The 13,235-nt window shown below is 35.8% G+C and overlaps 1 protein-coding gene across 1 annotated transcript in view; it reads left to right on the forward strand.

Annotated features, from left to right (window-relative positions):
* Positions 1-13,235, forward strand: part of ANOS1 (anosmin 1) — a 106,759-nt gene that overhangs the window by 47,111 nt on the left and 46,413 nt on the right. Inside the window, exon 3 of the mRNA XM_072427389.1 lies at positions 7,634-7,696. Within this exon, the coding sequence (XP_072283490.1) occupies positions 7,634-7,696 (63 nt within the window). The remainder of the gene's footprint in view (positions 1-7,633; positions 7,697-13,235) is intronic.

The raw sequence follows: 13,235 nt of genomic DNA on the forward strand, positions 1-13,235 counted from the left end.
TTTAGCCCTGGTGCACCCAGTAGGTTAGCACTGCCAGCATGTCAACATGTTTGTATGGGAAGGTTTCTACCTTGTTTTTTTATAACGTATGTCATGTACACATATGTAAATCTGCATCTCACTTCAAATGTCTTCATACAGTATCTTGCCAATCCTAGAGTGTTTTTTAACCAAAAAAACAGCATATATATATATATATATATATATATATATACATTACTGATATTCATTAGAGAATTACGAAGCACATCATAAAGCATTAGGGTAAACTGCTTGCAAAAGAAAATGGTTCGGGTTGGAACAAATGTTCAGAATTATACAAAAATATTCATTTGTTTCTTTTGTTTGTCATAGATGTTTTTTATGATGTTAATCTTCAGGCAGTTTTCCTTCTAAGCGCATAATAACTGGGCCACCACTTGTGTTGCTTCCTGAAAGAATGCATTTTATTATTGCATGAAATTAGGAGAGAAAGCCCTGAGGCCGGTAGTCTTAAAACCAGATCCATCCTTCCTGTGAAGATGATACACTTAAAAGAGACATGGCCATTCTAGAATAAAGAACAAAATTGTTGTTCAGACAAAGAAGCAATTTTAAATCGCTGGTGGTCTGAAATGGTAGGTTGTATTGACAAGAGTGACTGGAATTGAACGAGAGGACAATCAATAACAAATTATCCACAATTTTCTTAATATTTTTGGTGTTAGTCTTTTACTACAGTGAATGTTTCTGAAAGGTCAGTCATTCTTTTCACTGTTATAATACTAGAAAGTTTGGTTTTGTGTCATACTAAACTATCAGAGCTGAGCTAGAGTGTAATTGTTTAAACATAGGAACTAATTCTAATCCTTGAACAAAGAGATCCATTATTAATTTTCTAGGTCTAGGTAAAGATGTGGTGTGTGAGGGGTTAGGGACCAGAGGTAAAGTAGATTGGAGATGAAGAGCACCACAGAAGCCTTGGTCATTGACAGTGTGGATACATAGTATGTTTATCCTTCATGTTATTGAGAGGACATTTATGCAGTGAAGTCAATGATTTTGCAGTAATAAAGGTGGATTCCCATAAAAATTGCACCCACAATTGAGAACTAGCACCCAATTATTGTCTTGTTATATGTTTTACTAAAAAAAAACGACCACCCCCAGTTTATTTGTGTACTTCTTATATTGGTGGGTTATCATTTAGTTACATGAACCAGGTTTGTTAGTTCATATGCAAAATCATTCTTCATTCATGACAATGTTATTTTCTATTTGTTGAACAACTAGGCAAGAAGCATCAAACATCAATAGCAGATGTCCTTTGGGGTGTCCCCATATCTTTACACTTCAGTTTCCACTCAGTATGCCATTAATTTTGGGGCAATTCATTTGCAATTTGACATTTCTCATCAGAGTTCAGAGCTAGGGATCATTTAAGTTGGATTTCAACTGCCTCTATTGTTGATGAAAACTGAAATGTGGTGGAAGAATGTGGTCTGGGTGGCACAAGAATGCCAAAGGCACTGCTATGCAGGTTAGATTGGCATGCAGGTTCATGCCAGTAATCATGTTTTTTTCTCTGGAGGCTTTTAATGCAAAAACTGCCGTAGTCTGGTAGTCATAAACACTTCATCCCAGACTACCTGGGCCATCTGGAGCTGTTGCCTGGGTATGCATGTGAAGGCTGTCATGTGTAGACTCTTCTCTCTACTGCCTACTTGTTGTCCTGCAGTACTGAAAAATGGTTTGGCCTTGCTGTTCCTGACAGTTCATTCTGATCATTCTACCAGTCATCCCTGATTTCATGAAAATATTTGCTGTGGCCAAAGTACTATCTCAGTGTGTATTAGACACCAAGAGAATCGCAAGGAATGTGGAACAATCAAAAGATGGGATATTATTGTATAAAATAAAAGTGTAATATATGTATAAATATTATAAATGTATAGATAATAATATCAATGTTTAATAATAATAATAAATAATGTGTAAATAAAATAAATGTGCAAAATATATATTAATGCAAAGCATAAAATAGAAGCATTTACTCACGGGAAATACCCTGTAGTTTCCTTTATGTAGGGTTCATTAAAAACATTTGCTCTGTTACTTTTACATTAGAATGGTTTGTTAAAAAGGAAAGTACCGTGAACATACAAAGCTTTGATATATTGTCCGCTACATTAATTCTGCATCTTTTTTATCCTATATTCTGCTCCCGGATAGATGCCATTCAGTAAAGTAAATAAAGAAAATTAGGCTAGTTTTCTGCTTGGCTGCTTATGAAATGGTTTTCTATTGTCATTTACTGTAGAAAACATTAAGAACAGATGACTAATAAAACGTATGCACATAATGTAATAGTGGAGTGCCGTGGGGCTCTTGACATTGTCTTCTATTTCCTAATCAGAGAGGCAGAAAGAAAGGCTTTATGAACACATATGCTTTTCTATGTCATCCCGTGTACATTTCCTTTCCTCTGTCTGCCAAATTCTCAACATAGTGACGAATGTCACCTCGAACGATACTGTATAAGTTACGGAGACATCAAATATTGTAGGGCAGGAAAACATTTAAGTGAGGTACGCAGTGCTAAAAATTGTTTTTGAATTGCTCAGTGTCATCTTCCACCACTTGAGGATAGCAAGGCTTCATTAAATAAACCGAATACCTTTTTAAAATTGTACACTGCTTTCTTAGTCACCCATTTAACACCCAAACCACATTGCACTCATATCTACAAGCATCAGGTTCATGGCTATTGATATACAAGTGGATTCAGATTGGATCTCCTCGTTGACAGAGTGACTGGTGACATTAGTGATATGATACACTGTTGACAGAGCAAGAGTTCAAAGGCACTGGTTGAAAGCTGGATTAAGCATGTCCTATTACAACCAAACACTGGCACTCATATAGTTTTAGGGTTATATTTCTACATCTGACACTGTTGTAGAGAAATACCAACAGCAACAAAGAACTATGGACTATGGACCTGATTTGTTAAAGCTCTCCAAGGCTGGAGAGAATACACTTTCAGTAGTGAAGCTGGGTGATCCGGCAAACCTGGAATTCATATAATAAAAGATATTTGCTATTTGTTAGCAAAAGTTTTAAATCCTGGACCAGATCCATTCCAGGTTTGCAGGATCCCCCAACTTCACCGATGAAGGTGTATCCTCTCCAGCCTTGGAGAGCTGTAATAAATCAGGCCATATGTCTCTATAAGTGTTATTTGCTAAACCGGCTAGAATGAACCCAGCAGAAATGTTAGTGGGAAAGACATCTTATGTGGAATGGATGGTTTGTCTGCAACATGTCCAATGCATAATGTATATGAACTTTGCTGCATGAAAAGCTGTAGCTCTGATTCAGCAGAGATCATTCCATACTTGCAGGGAGACCACTGTTCCACATAAAGATCAAGGAGCCTTCTTAACAGCATGCCAGCAGGGCACTGGCCTTTTTTTTACTTTTTTTATTTTATTTTTTACTTTTCTCTCATCTGCCTGTATTGAGTTAATTTAAACGACAGCTCATTTGGGATTTGCATGCCATGCATGATACCAATGACTTAATGTTTCTGGCGTTCCAGCTCTTTTCCAGTCAAGTACATGTAGAGGGGTATTACCCTCTGTCCCTGGGGTTTATTTTAGGTACAAAGCAGCAATATGGTTCCAATTTTCCGATTTCTGCTTCCTAAACATATTTTAAAGTCAACTGACTGAATTAGCTCTAGTGTGTATTTGTATAATAGTGATGGTGCACTATATTGTAAGTTCCCAGGGATCAGACTTGTTATAATTGTATCAATGTACAGTAAAATACTGTGAAATGTACTGCCTGTATATAAAATATAAATACACAACTTTATGTGTTAGCAGCTTGTTGTGTCTACACTGAGCCCTCATCCCATAGTACATTGGAAATCCAAAGTCTGGGGGTACATCGGTTAGAAATATCCACATACATACCAGTATATAGGGAGGGTAATATGAGCCTGTTTTTCCTGAGCTATGTATAGAGGAAGCAGACATTCTGGGATACTGGGTGTGATATACTGAACAACCCTCTATTTATCTTTGAATTATAACATGTTGATATTTTAAAACAATGAAATGTCAACATGGTTTATCCAGTCATGTCTCCATTAATCTGCTTTATGGTTCTGTCAGGAAAGCCATAACATACACATCATTTATTTCAGCTGTATGCTGGCCTGCTTAAAATATGTTGAGACTTGGCTCTGGGTCAAAATCAACCAATCAATTTACAAGTACTAAGATTTCAGATGGTATCATCAGAGTTTTCCAGTGAGCACAACTGTGTCCTGAAAATAACCTTAGTCTTGCCCTCATAATTGAATTATAACAACGGGTTACGATCTAGAACAAACTGTTACATTCTGTAATGACATCAAATAAATACCAGGTAGTTGTTTTCTGGTATTTGAATAAATTATAGAGAAATAAGGATCTTATGTGTAAATATGGAGGTGACACTGACAGACAGAAGCTGGTTTGTGCCACCAGAATTTTTTTGTTGGTATTATTTTTATTACAAGCCTGTGTTCATATTAAATAGAAGCAGAAATTTCATTATGCATATTTGGTGGACTTACCAGCTACATACAGACATTCAGGGGACATGCTCACTAGTGATTGTTTCTTTCTACAGTAGAATGAACAAGAACTGTACATAAAGTACAATTCAAACTGATAAAAAACAGTCACCAGGAGGTAATGATTTGTGGCAGAAGAGACACGCAAAGTCTCTTTCGCTAGAAGAACTTTTCCATGCTTCTGGTGGCTTCTTTTTATTTGCTTACATTGCATAGCCTAATAGGATCGCCATGGACCTGGCAGTGAAAGTGGCATCTTCAGGGGATGCAGTGGTGATAGATCCCTGGACTTGTCATCATTATAGGGGACCTGAAAGCTAGTTTTGGGAAAACTCACCCATAGTAAAAAAAAACAAAAATTGGTGAATTACTGGAGATGACCCCCAGCTAACCAGTTGTATTTTTTATTATTTGTTTTATATTTTGGATGAGAAATGGTTAAGGTCCAATTCATCCAGTTTCCATTACTGTAACATACCACAACACAAAAGAGTGATTCTGTCCTAAAACCCTGTTTTTTTGTAGCAAAAATATAACATTGGTAGAAAGTAAAATAGATAAGACTTATCAGAATATATGGGTCATTGTATAATGTATTTATACACAACAATCTACCTATCACCATGAACACTTGTGCATTTAAAGCTGAACTCTATGCAAACACTTTATTACACAAATGTATATTAGGTGACTGTTTCAAGTACTTACACTGCTTGTAATAAATAATACATTTAAAACTGTATATAATAAAACAAATCTGCATTATTTTTGCACTTTCAAATCTCTCTGATGTTCAGTTTTTATAAATTAAGACGCTGTTGCCATATAAATATTTGCACATTTTGTTGATAATACTGAGAATAAGTATGCTATTCCTACATCATTTTTTCTCTTTGCTGCAATCATAATATTTAGGAATAAGTCAGAAAATGTTACAGAACTCATTTGGAGAAATCAGCCTTTGTGAATAAGCACTGTTTTTCTACTACCACAACTCAACGTACACTATCCTATTTCCAATTAATTATTTACCGTGGTGTCACACCCCATTTCCATTTTCTGCTTACTGTTTTGCTAACAGCCTCGTGAGAATTCTGATGCTGACAGTACAGTTCATCTATTTTACCCAAAATTATACATTCTTTATGGAGAGCAGTGGATAATTGGCATGCCTTTCTTTTTATAAACAACTTGTGCAGAAATTTCAATATATTATTGTGTTTTTTGCTGACTCAGCTGTTTTGAAAACCGTTAAGCAAATATTATTTAAATGTTTTGTGCAGAATACACAGTTTCGAGATGTTTATTCTTTAATTATGTGAAAATGCAATTGTTACGGGGGAAAAAAACATTGATCCATGTATATCACAATTCATTGAATATCACAACCTCTGTTTCTTCCAATAGTGTCTCACAGAACTCAAAAAAACATTTGGTTTTAATGTATTACCATAAACATATTAAGGTTGTAACCACTTTTTGTTTTGCATTCAATATTTGGATTAGATATAATAATAAATGGATCATAATTCAAATCAGTTACCAAGCAAATAGATGGTTCATCATATATATTTATATATATCACAAGGATTGATTCAAACTTAAATTGATTGCAAAATGACAAGGGGAAAATCACATTCAGAAAGCAGTGAATATAGCATTCTCTGAAACATCCCCTAAGGTCCATGTGTTTCTATAGCAGTAGTTTATTCTCCACCAGGGAATGTTTCAGTGAATGTCACATTCACCATTTTATAAATAGACCCCTTTGTGTATGATTAGCCTAACAAAGATTTCTGGATGGAGGAAAGAGATAACCTTATGAGTGATATGTTGGTTCCTTCTCTAGCTAATAATAAACTTCTCCATCTCTGTTGCTTTGACTGCATTGAAAAAGTGAACTGACAGGACTTTTTAAAAGTGTTTGGAGGTGCTGCCTGTTTTAGATAATAGTTTTAAGAACAAACACTTTAATAAGTAATAAGGTTATGCTAAAATTTAAAAAGTCCGCCCCCTACATACTGGCTATTGTAGTAACATTTCTGGTTGGGCATTCCTACTAAGAAAGAATTAATAGAAACCACTATGAAAAGAATATGTAAAATAGGTAATACATTTGGTTTAGAGAGACACTTAGTTCGCCTGCCTCGCTAATGGTTCAAACCAGCAGTAGTTTAAGTTGTTTGGTGCCTGAAACTGCTTGCAAAATCTGTTACCATTGGACCCAATAGGCCTAATATATTAAAGCTACCAAAGACTGGAGAAGATAGATCATAGAAGAACGTAGGAGATCCAGCAAACCAGGAATGGATTTCCTATAATCATTTGATATTATTTGGCAAATATTTTCAATCCTGGACCAGATCCATTCCCAGTTTGCTAGTTTACCCATGATAGTCTATCTTATCCAGTCTTGCAGAGCTTTAATATATCAGGTCCATTGAGTGAAGATTCTAAACCTATTTATAAAACAGCCTTAAAATATTATCTCAATAGAGATCCTTCTATATTATTAGCACTGAAAGGTAAAGTACTCTCCAGGTTTGCCTATTCTATGCAGGCGTTAAGCTAAGCCTAGTAATACTGTGTTCCTGTGTATCAAATGTTTTAAAACCTTAATGCTATTACTGGAAGCATATTGTCAGCTTTTAAAGCTATAAATAATTAACTCTGTTAATTGTAAATGCGGGAACAACATGCTAGAATTTCAGCAGGATCCGATTTCCTCTAAAAACAGAAAAAATTATAATAAGGTTTGAGAAATAACCATTAGGTAACATTTAAAGCTCCAAGTCTTCATGGGTGGACTGGCTCTCAGCGATTGCACTCTGCTAACCTTTCAGTTCACAGGAGCGAGAGAACGCTCGCTGACAGATTCTAACTGAGTCACACTAGAAGTAATACTGTTATGTCTGCTGCATTTGTTTTTCTCCTGGTTTTCAGTATTATGTTCCCAAGAAATGAAAATAAAACACACACTGCAAAATGACAACTGTTTGACTAAGTGTTTGTTCAATCTTTCAACAGTGCTTGGAGCCATGCAAGGAAAACTGGGACTTGAAAAAGAATAGCTGCCAAAGTCTTTGTGAGGTATGTCTGATTTATTCTGTACCAGGAAATTTTTTTTTTGTGTTCATCATATCATGTTGAAACTTAAAAGACCCTTGTCTTTGATATTACTTATCCGCTGCTTTTTGTTTTGAGTTTATTCATAGCTGCTCTTTCTTTACTATTTAAATTGAAACAAACATTTATTTTTAGGGTGTATTTTCATTTTTTTTCAATAATTTTGGAAAGAATACCTAAAAGTGATTTTTATGTGAATAATTCATGATCATTATTCTTAACTATTTCTCTATCACCCTCTTTATCCCCTTTCTCATTTTGACATGACAGCCATTTTAACCTAACATATCATATATGTTGATGGTGGACAGATGGTGCTTCCTTTTGGCAGCATTTTTAAAAATATGGTAGTTTTTTTGCCCTCTTTTTAGGAAAAATAAAAGACTAATAAAAATGTGTGTGTGTCGAACATTATTCTAGAATGTCAGCTGTCCAATGACACCTGACTTGCAGGGAATCCCTGGGATTGCATGATAATGAAAAATAAGTTCATGTTCAAACTGCCAGTGAGGTTGCGGTGCTATTACCGGTTCCTCATGCCAATGAACAGCTGCCACGGGTGAGTCACAACATGTAGCATCTACCCAGCCAAATAGAAATTGAATAGGAGCAGCAGTGAGGGAATCAGTACTGCTCCCTAGTACCCGCTGTCAAATGTGCAAGTAGCCCTCTGCAGTGTGAATAGTTGAGCTGCATGGCAGGAGCTGCATGGCATCACTTTATTTGAAACTGCCCTGAAAGGCAAGTCAGAAAGTAAAGCTTCATCTAAAGACTTTTAGCTGGGAAACACCGTAGGAAATTAAGTTAATCAATTCAAATATCAGATTACTTTGGAAGATAATAGATGATCATACCTATTCACAATCAGATGTCAGTACACCTATGGTAAATTAATATTTAGAAAGATATCTAAGATATGGGAGACCATGGGCCTGATTTATTAAAGCTCCCCAAGCCTGGAGAAGATACACTTTCATCTGGGACCCTGGGTGATCCAGCAAACCTTGATTGGATTTCTTAAGTTATTTGCTAGTAAATGCTTTAAAACTTGGACCAGATCCTATTCAGGTTTGCTGGATTACTCAGCTTCACTGATGAAAGTGTATCTTCTCCAGCCTTGAAGACCTAATAAATCAGGGCACATGTACTCATGTACCCATTCTTCCAATCCACAGCTGATGCCTATTGCACGCTATAACAGAATGACTTTTAAAAGTCAGTATTTGCACAGGGCAAGGTAAAGCTCCCCAAGCCCCATGTGAAAGTGCTGAGACCTAGCACACTCAACTTTGTTTATTTAAGTTTAATCTATATGCTAATGGATCACAAGTCCTTTTTTTACCTCTAAAAAACGTTGTCACTAAAATAATGACTATGAAAATATTCAGTTACAAGATAAGCCACTTTAAGAGAAGATTGTTCTTAATAAACATGTAGATGAGGATCAGTAGACTATATGGTGATCGGAGAGATTAGCATTTTCTAAGTCTGTGATTATTTATCACTGTATATTTCGTAATAACCTCTTGCATGTTCTAAAGGTACATGTGGATGTATTCTGTCATTAAGTAATTAGCTAATGTATTCATTTTTTAAGCACAAATAGTAACTGAGGAGATCCTTTTTGTTTTACTTACCTTGGGGTAATTTGAGGTAAGCTGGTGTGCTACTGATTAGTAGTGTTTGACATGTAAGGAGTGATATTGCCAGAAGGTGCAAAGCCTATGTTAGGAAATACTGAAACCACTTCCATTACTATATCAGATTGGCTCATTTATGGTATATCCTGGAAAATACATCTCAGTATAATCATGAAGTTGTATTGCTAAGTAATTATCAAACCAGACTTATTTTATTTGATTTTCCTAATTAAAGCAAAATATGTGAAATATAGTAAAGCTAAAAATAGACTTTAGAGCATCTGAGAAGCCTCCAAACCTAAAAGATCCACAGAATACTGTTAGCAATGGTAACAAAACTCAAAAGTCAAGAACCTACTACTATTTTTCACTCTAGGTGGGATTTAATAGGTATTGTTGTGTGTGTGCAGGTAGAAGAGGCCTAACTTATGTTTCCGATCTGCTAAATGGGTCATATTAATGTCCAGTGTTAAAGGATGGTTGTGCTGAGAAGCTTTGAGGCCACCATTGCTGACCAAGTATGAAGGTTAGAAGTTCTTACTTTCCTGACTTCCACCCTTAGTCTATTCTAGGATAGTGACTCAGAAAGGTTAAAGCCAGATACATACCAGTGACTGCCATTGTAAGAGGTCAGCAGTGTTGGCCTGCACATTTCTTTCACCACTAGTTTCTACTTCTCTTTCTACAACCTCTGACCACTTTTCCAAGCTATGTATGGAAGAAAATTTACTCTAGATATTTATGAGGAAATATGCTTACGGGCATACAAGCTGAGGAAGTGACTTCGGAAGAACTTAGTTGAAGCAGAAGTAAGAGCCGGGGGCTATACCAGGATGAACCAATAGCTTATTTTACTGAGAACATTCACATTTGCTCTATTGCCTGTAAATTTATCCCACACACATTGATCCATACTATTCAGTAGCCTGAAGTTCTGCCTTAGTGTTTGAATTTAGTAGATAAAAAAGAAACACAAAAACCTAAAGTAAATACACCCATACATCAATAAATCGATCTGTAGTTAAGTGCATGTGAAATATTTATACCGTTTTTTTCTGAGAGATATATTCATGCTCTTTAGACTGATACTCAGAGTTTTTATGGTATAAGCACATAAACAGAAACATGGTGATAAATTATCTTGTCCTGCAATTTCCCTGGGCATCTGAAGTTCAGCAATTAATGAGATATTTTCTAGATAACCGTATACAAAAAAACTCTGATGATTGAGTCATGTGAAATGGATGGAACTGTCCCCATGAATTGTTTAGTCCTGCTGTTATTTAGATAGACAAAGACATAATTTTAATAGTTTAGAATGTAGTTATTTAAAACATTGCATCTTATGGAATTATCTTATTAATTATGGCATTCTCAATCAATATTTGATCAATATATTGATTGAAAATTGATCAGGATGTCTTTAGGCCAGGAGTGCTTCCTAAAAAACACCAGCCAAGGAGCCCAACAAAACACGGCTTTGCTGTTCATCTCACATTGGCTGGTTATTGTTGAGGAGTGCGCTTGGTTAAATGTTGTATGTGCTAAATGATGGATGCACAGTGATAGTTGGATGAGTTGGATATTTGGAAGCAGTCATGGCAGGCAGGGAGCACAGGAAATTTTCAGTGCACAAGATTTGTGATAGAACAGGATTTTTGCACTTACTGAACAGATATAAAAAGAAGCCCATCTATGGAATATGCAACATACCAAAAGCAAGAAAATAAAATAGGTTAAATGATAGGGATTACATACAAATAAACCACATACATTTAATGCATTCAAGTGTATATTTTACAGAACTTAAGGGAGCAAACCAGAGGTGTTCACAGTTTGAATTTTAATACACCTTAACCACATACAACTTTCAGAAAACAATATTTAAAGCAATAGTGATGACTTTTTATGCAGCTATCTGATGTTCCAGACAGTTAAAAACTTGATATGGCCAGGTTCGGGAGTCTGGAGCAATCTTCTCTTTGCCAGCTAACATTTGCGGTGTAGCTGTAGACAACGCAAGTCTCTGTAAATCTTTTAGCCTCGCACTGATAAGTGATTGAACCTATATTTAGAACTTCAAAGACTTGTAATGAAGATCGAAACACTTAAGGCTCAAGAAAAAAAGAGCAAGAAAGAGAAGGCCATGGGGCAAATTAGACCCCAAGGGATAATAAACAGTTTTAATTAACTAGCTGCAAATTTGCAATTCACAGAGGGCTATCCTTTTCTTTCCACATAAGCATTGCTTTTAACTTAAATCATTACAGAAGTGATAAACCTTACATTCATCTTGTTTTATTTATATAAAAGAATTATTAACAGCTTATATAATTATATACTAAATCTCTGGGTGTTGCTTTCAAGAACTGTTGTAGGAATGTAGGCTTCATGTGTAGATTTGATATCCTTTCAGCAGAGATGGATATGTGTAGCCAAGTTTAGGTGTCAAATTCAGTGTCTACTTTTAGGGCATATACAATACCTTTATTGATGTTTCACTTCACAAAGACAGCCTTACATAGTTTCCTGGCCAGTAATGGTCATCTCCTAATTGTTTTAACCCATGGTGGTTTTGATTAACTAATCTTTAGATACAGAGATACTTTTAAGCCCCAATTTTAAATTAAATGTAAGCCAGCACACCAAGATAACATTTCTTGTGTGGAATAAAAGCAGCAACATTTTGGGGTCCCACAGGGACTTGTTTATCAAGGTGGCAATCTTGTCAAGGCCTTGTCTTGCTTTATTTCAGTCTGCTGGCTTTCACATCATTTGGGGTCTGGAATTGAGGTGGCTCCGAAAATTGGTCTAAATTGGTTGGGGGAAGGTAGAGGGGGGTTCATGAACGCTCAAGTATGCAGAGCTTACTAGTAACACTATGCCAAATTAACCTCTGGGTTTTATCCTGTTCGCCTTGTCCATGCTTGTTAGCCACAGGAATGGGATAACTCCTACAACTTCTATTTACAAACTATGTGACCTGGAACAGCCTAAATTTAAAGTGGCAGCTCCATAAAGAACACACAGATTTTTTAAACTTAACTTGACTAACATTTTCAGATCACTTACTGATAAAATATATATATTAGCTAAGTACATGTGGGCAATCATATTTTCTCAATACATTCCCTGGTGCTGCTGCTCCCTGTATTGCAGCTTCCCACAATGGTTGTGTTTTACTGTGTCTTCTCATTTTTCAAGTTTCTAAGTCAGTTGACCCATGGAAATACACTTTCTAGATGGCAGTGAGGCAAAGTGGTTTGTGAATTCTAAAGTTCCAAGGGGCTTATTTACCGATCCACTATGAAGGTAAAATTGTGTAAATGTGTAAATATCAAAGGAAATCTACTAAAATGGAAGAACAACTTATACTCTTCCCAAATCATCTAGGTACGGTAAAAATGCACTAAACAAACTATTCTCACTTACTGCCTGTCTTCTGCAACTGTCTTCTTAGTTAGGGATGATATAATTGTCTTTTCTGAAAGATTCCTTTAAAAAGCAGATCGGCAAACTTTACTGTAGATTTTGTCTGCTCTGCATTCAACTAGAATCTTACCCAGAGTGATGTGAAGGACACCTACTAGTGATTTAGAAAGAGAGGGGAAGTGGACCTACTATTGAATTGAAAGGTGCTTTTTCTGAAAACAATCATCGAAATAATATAAACCAATAATACACCAGCAAATATATCAGAGCAGAATCTTGGATTTTTGTAGGCCATACGTGTTTATGTGAATAATGTTTAGAACCAAAGGTTAGATCATTTGTTAACATTGACCTTAGGAAAGTCATGACTACCCTAATGTAGATCTTTCATACCAGCTCATACATGTGTAATAAACATCTTCCGTTCACCC

This window comes from Pyxicephalus adspersus, chromosome 1 (genome assembly GCF_032062135.1).
Source record: "Pyxicephalus adspersus chromosome 1, UCB_Pads_2.0, whole genome shotgun sequence".
Classification (NCBI taxonomy): domain Eukaryota; kingdom Metazoa; phylum Chordata; class Amphibia; order Anura; family Pyxicephalidae; genus Pyxicephalus; species Pyxicephalus adspersus.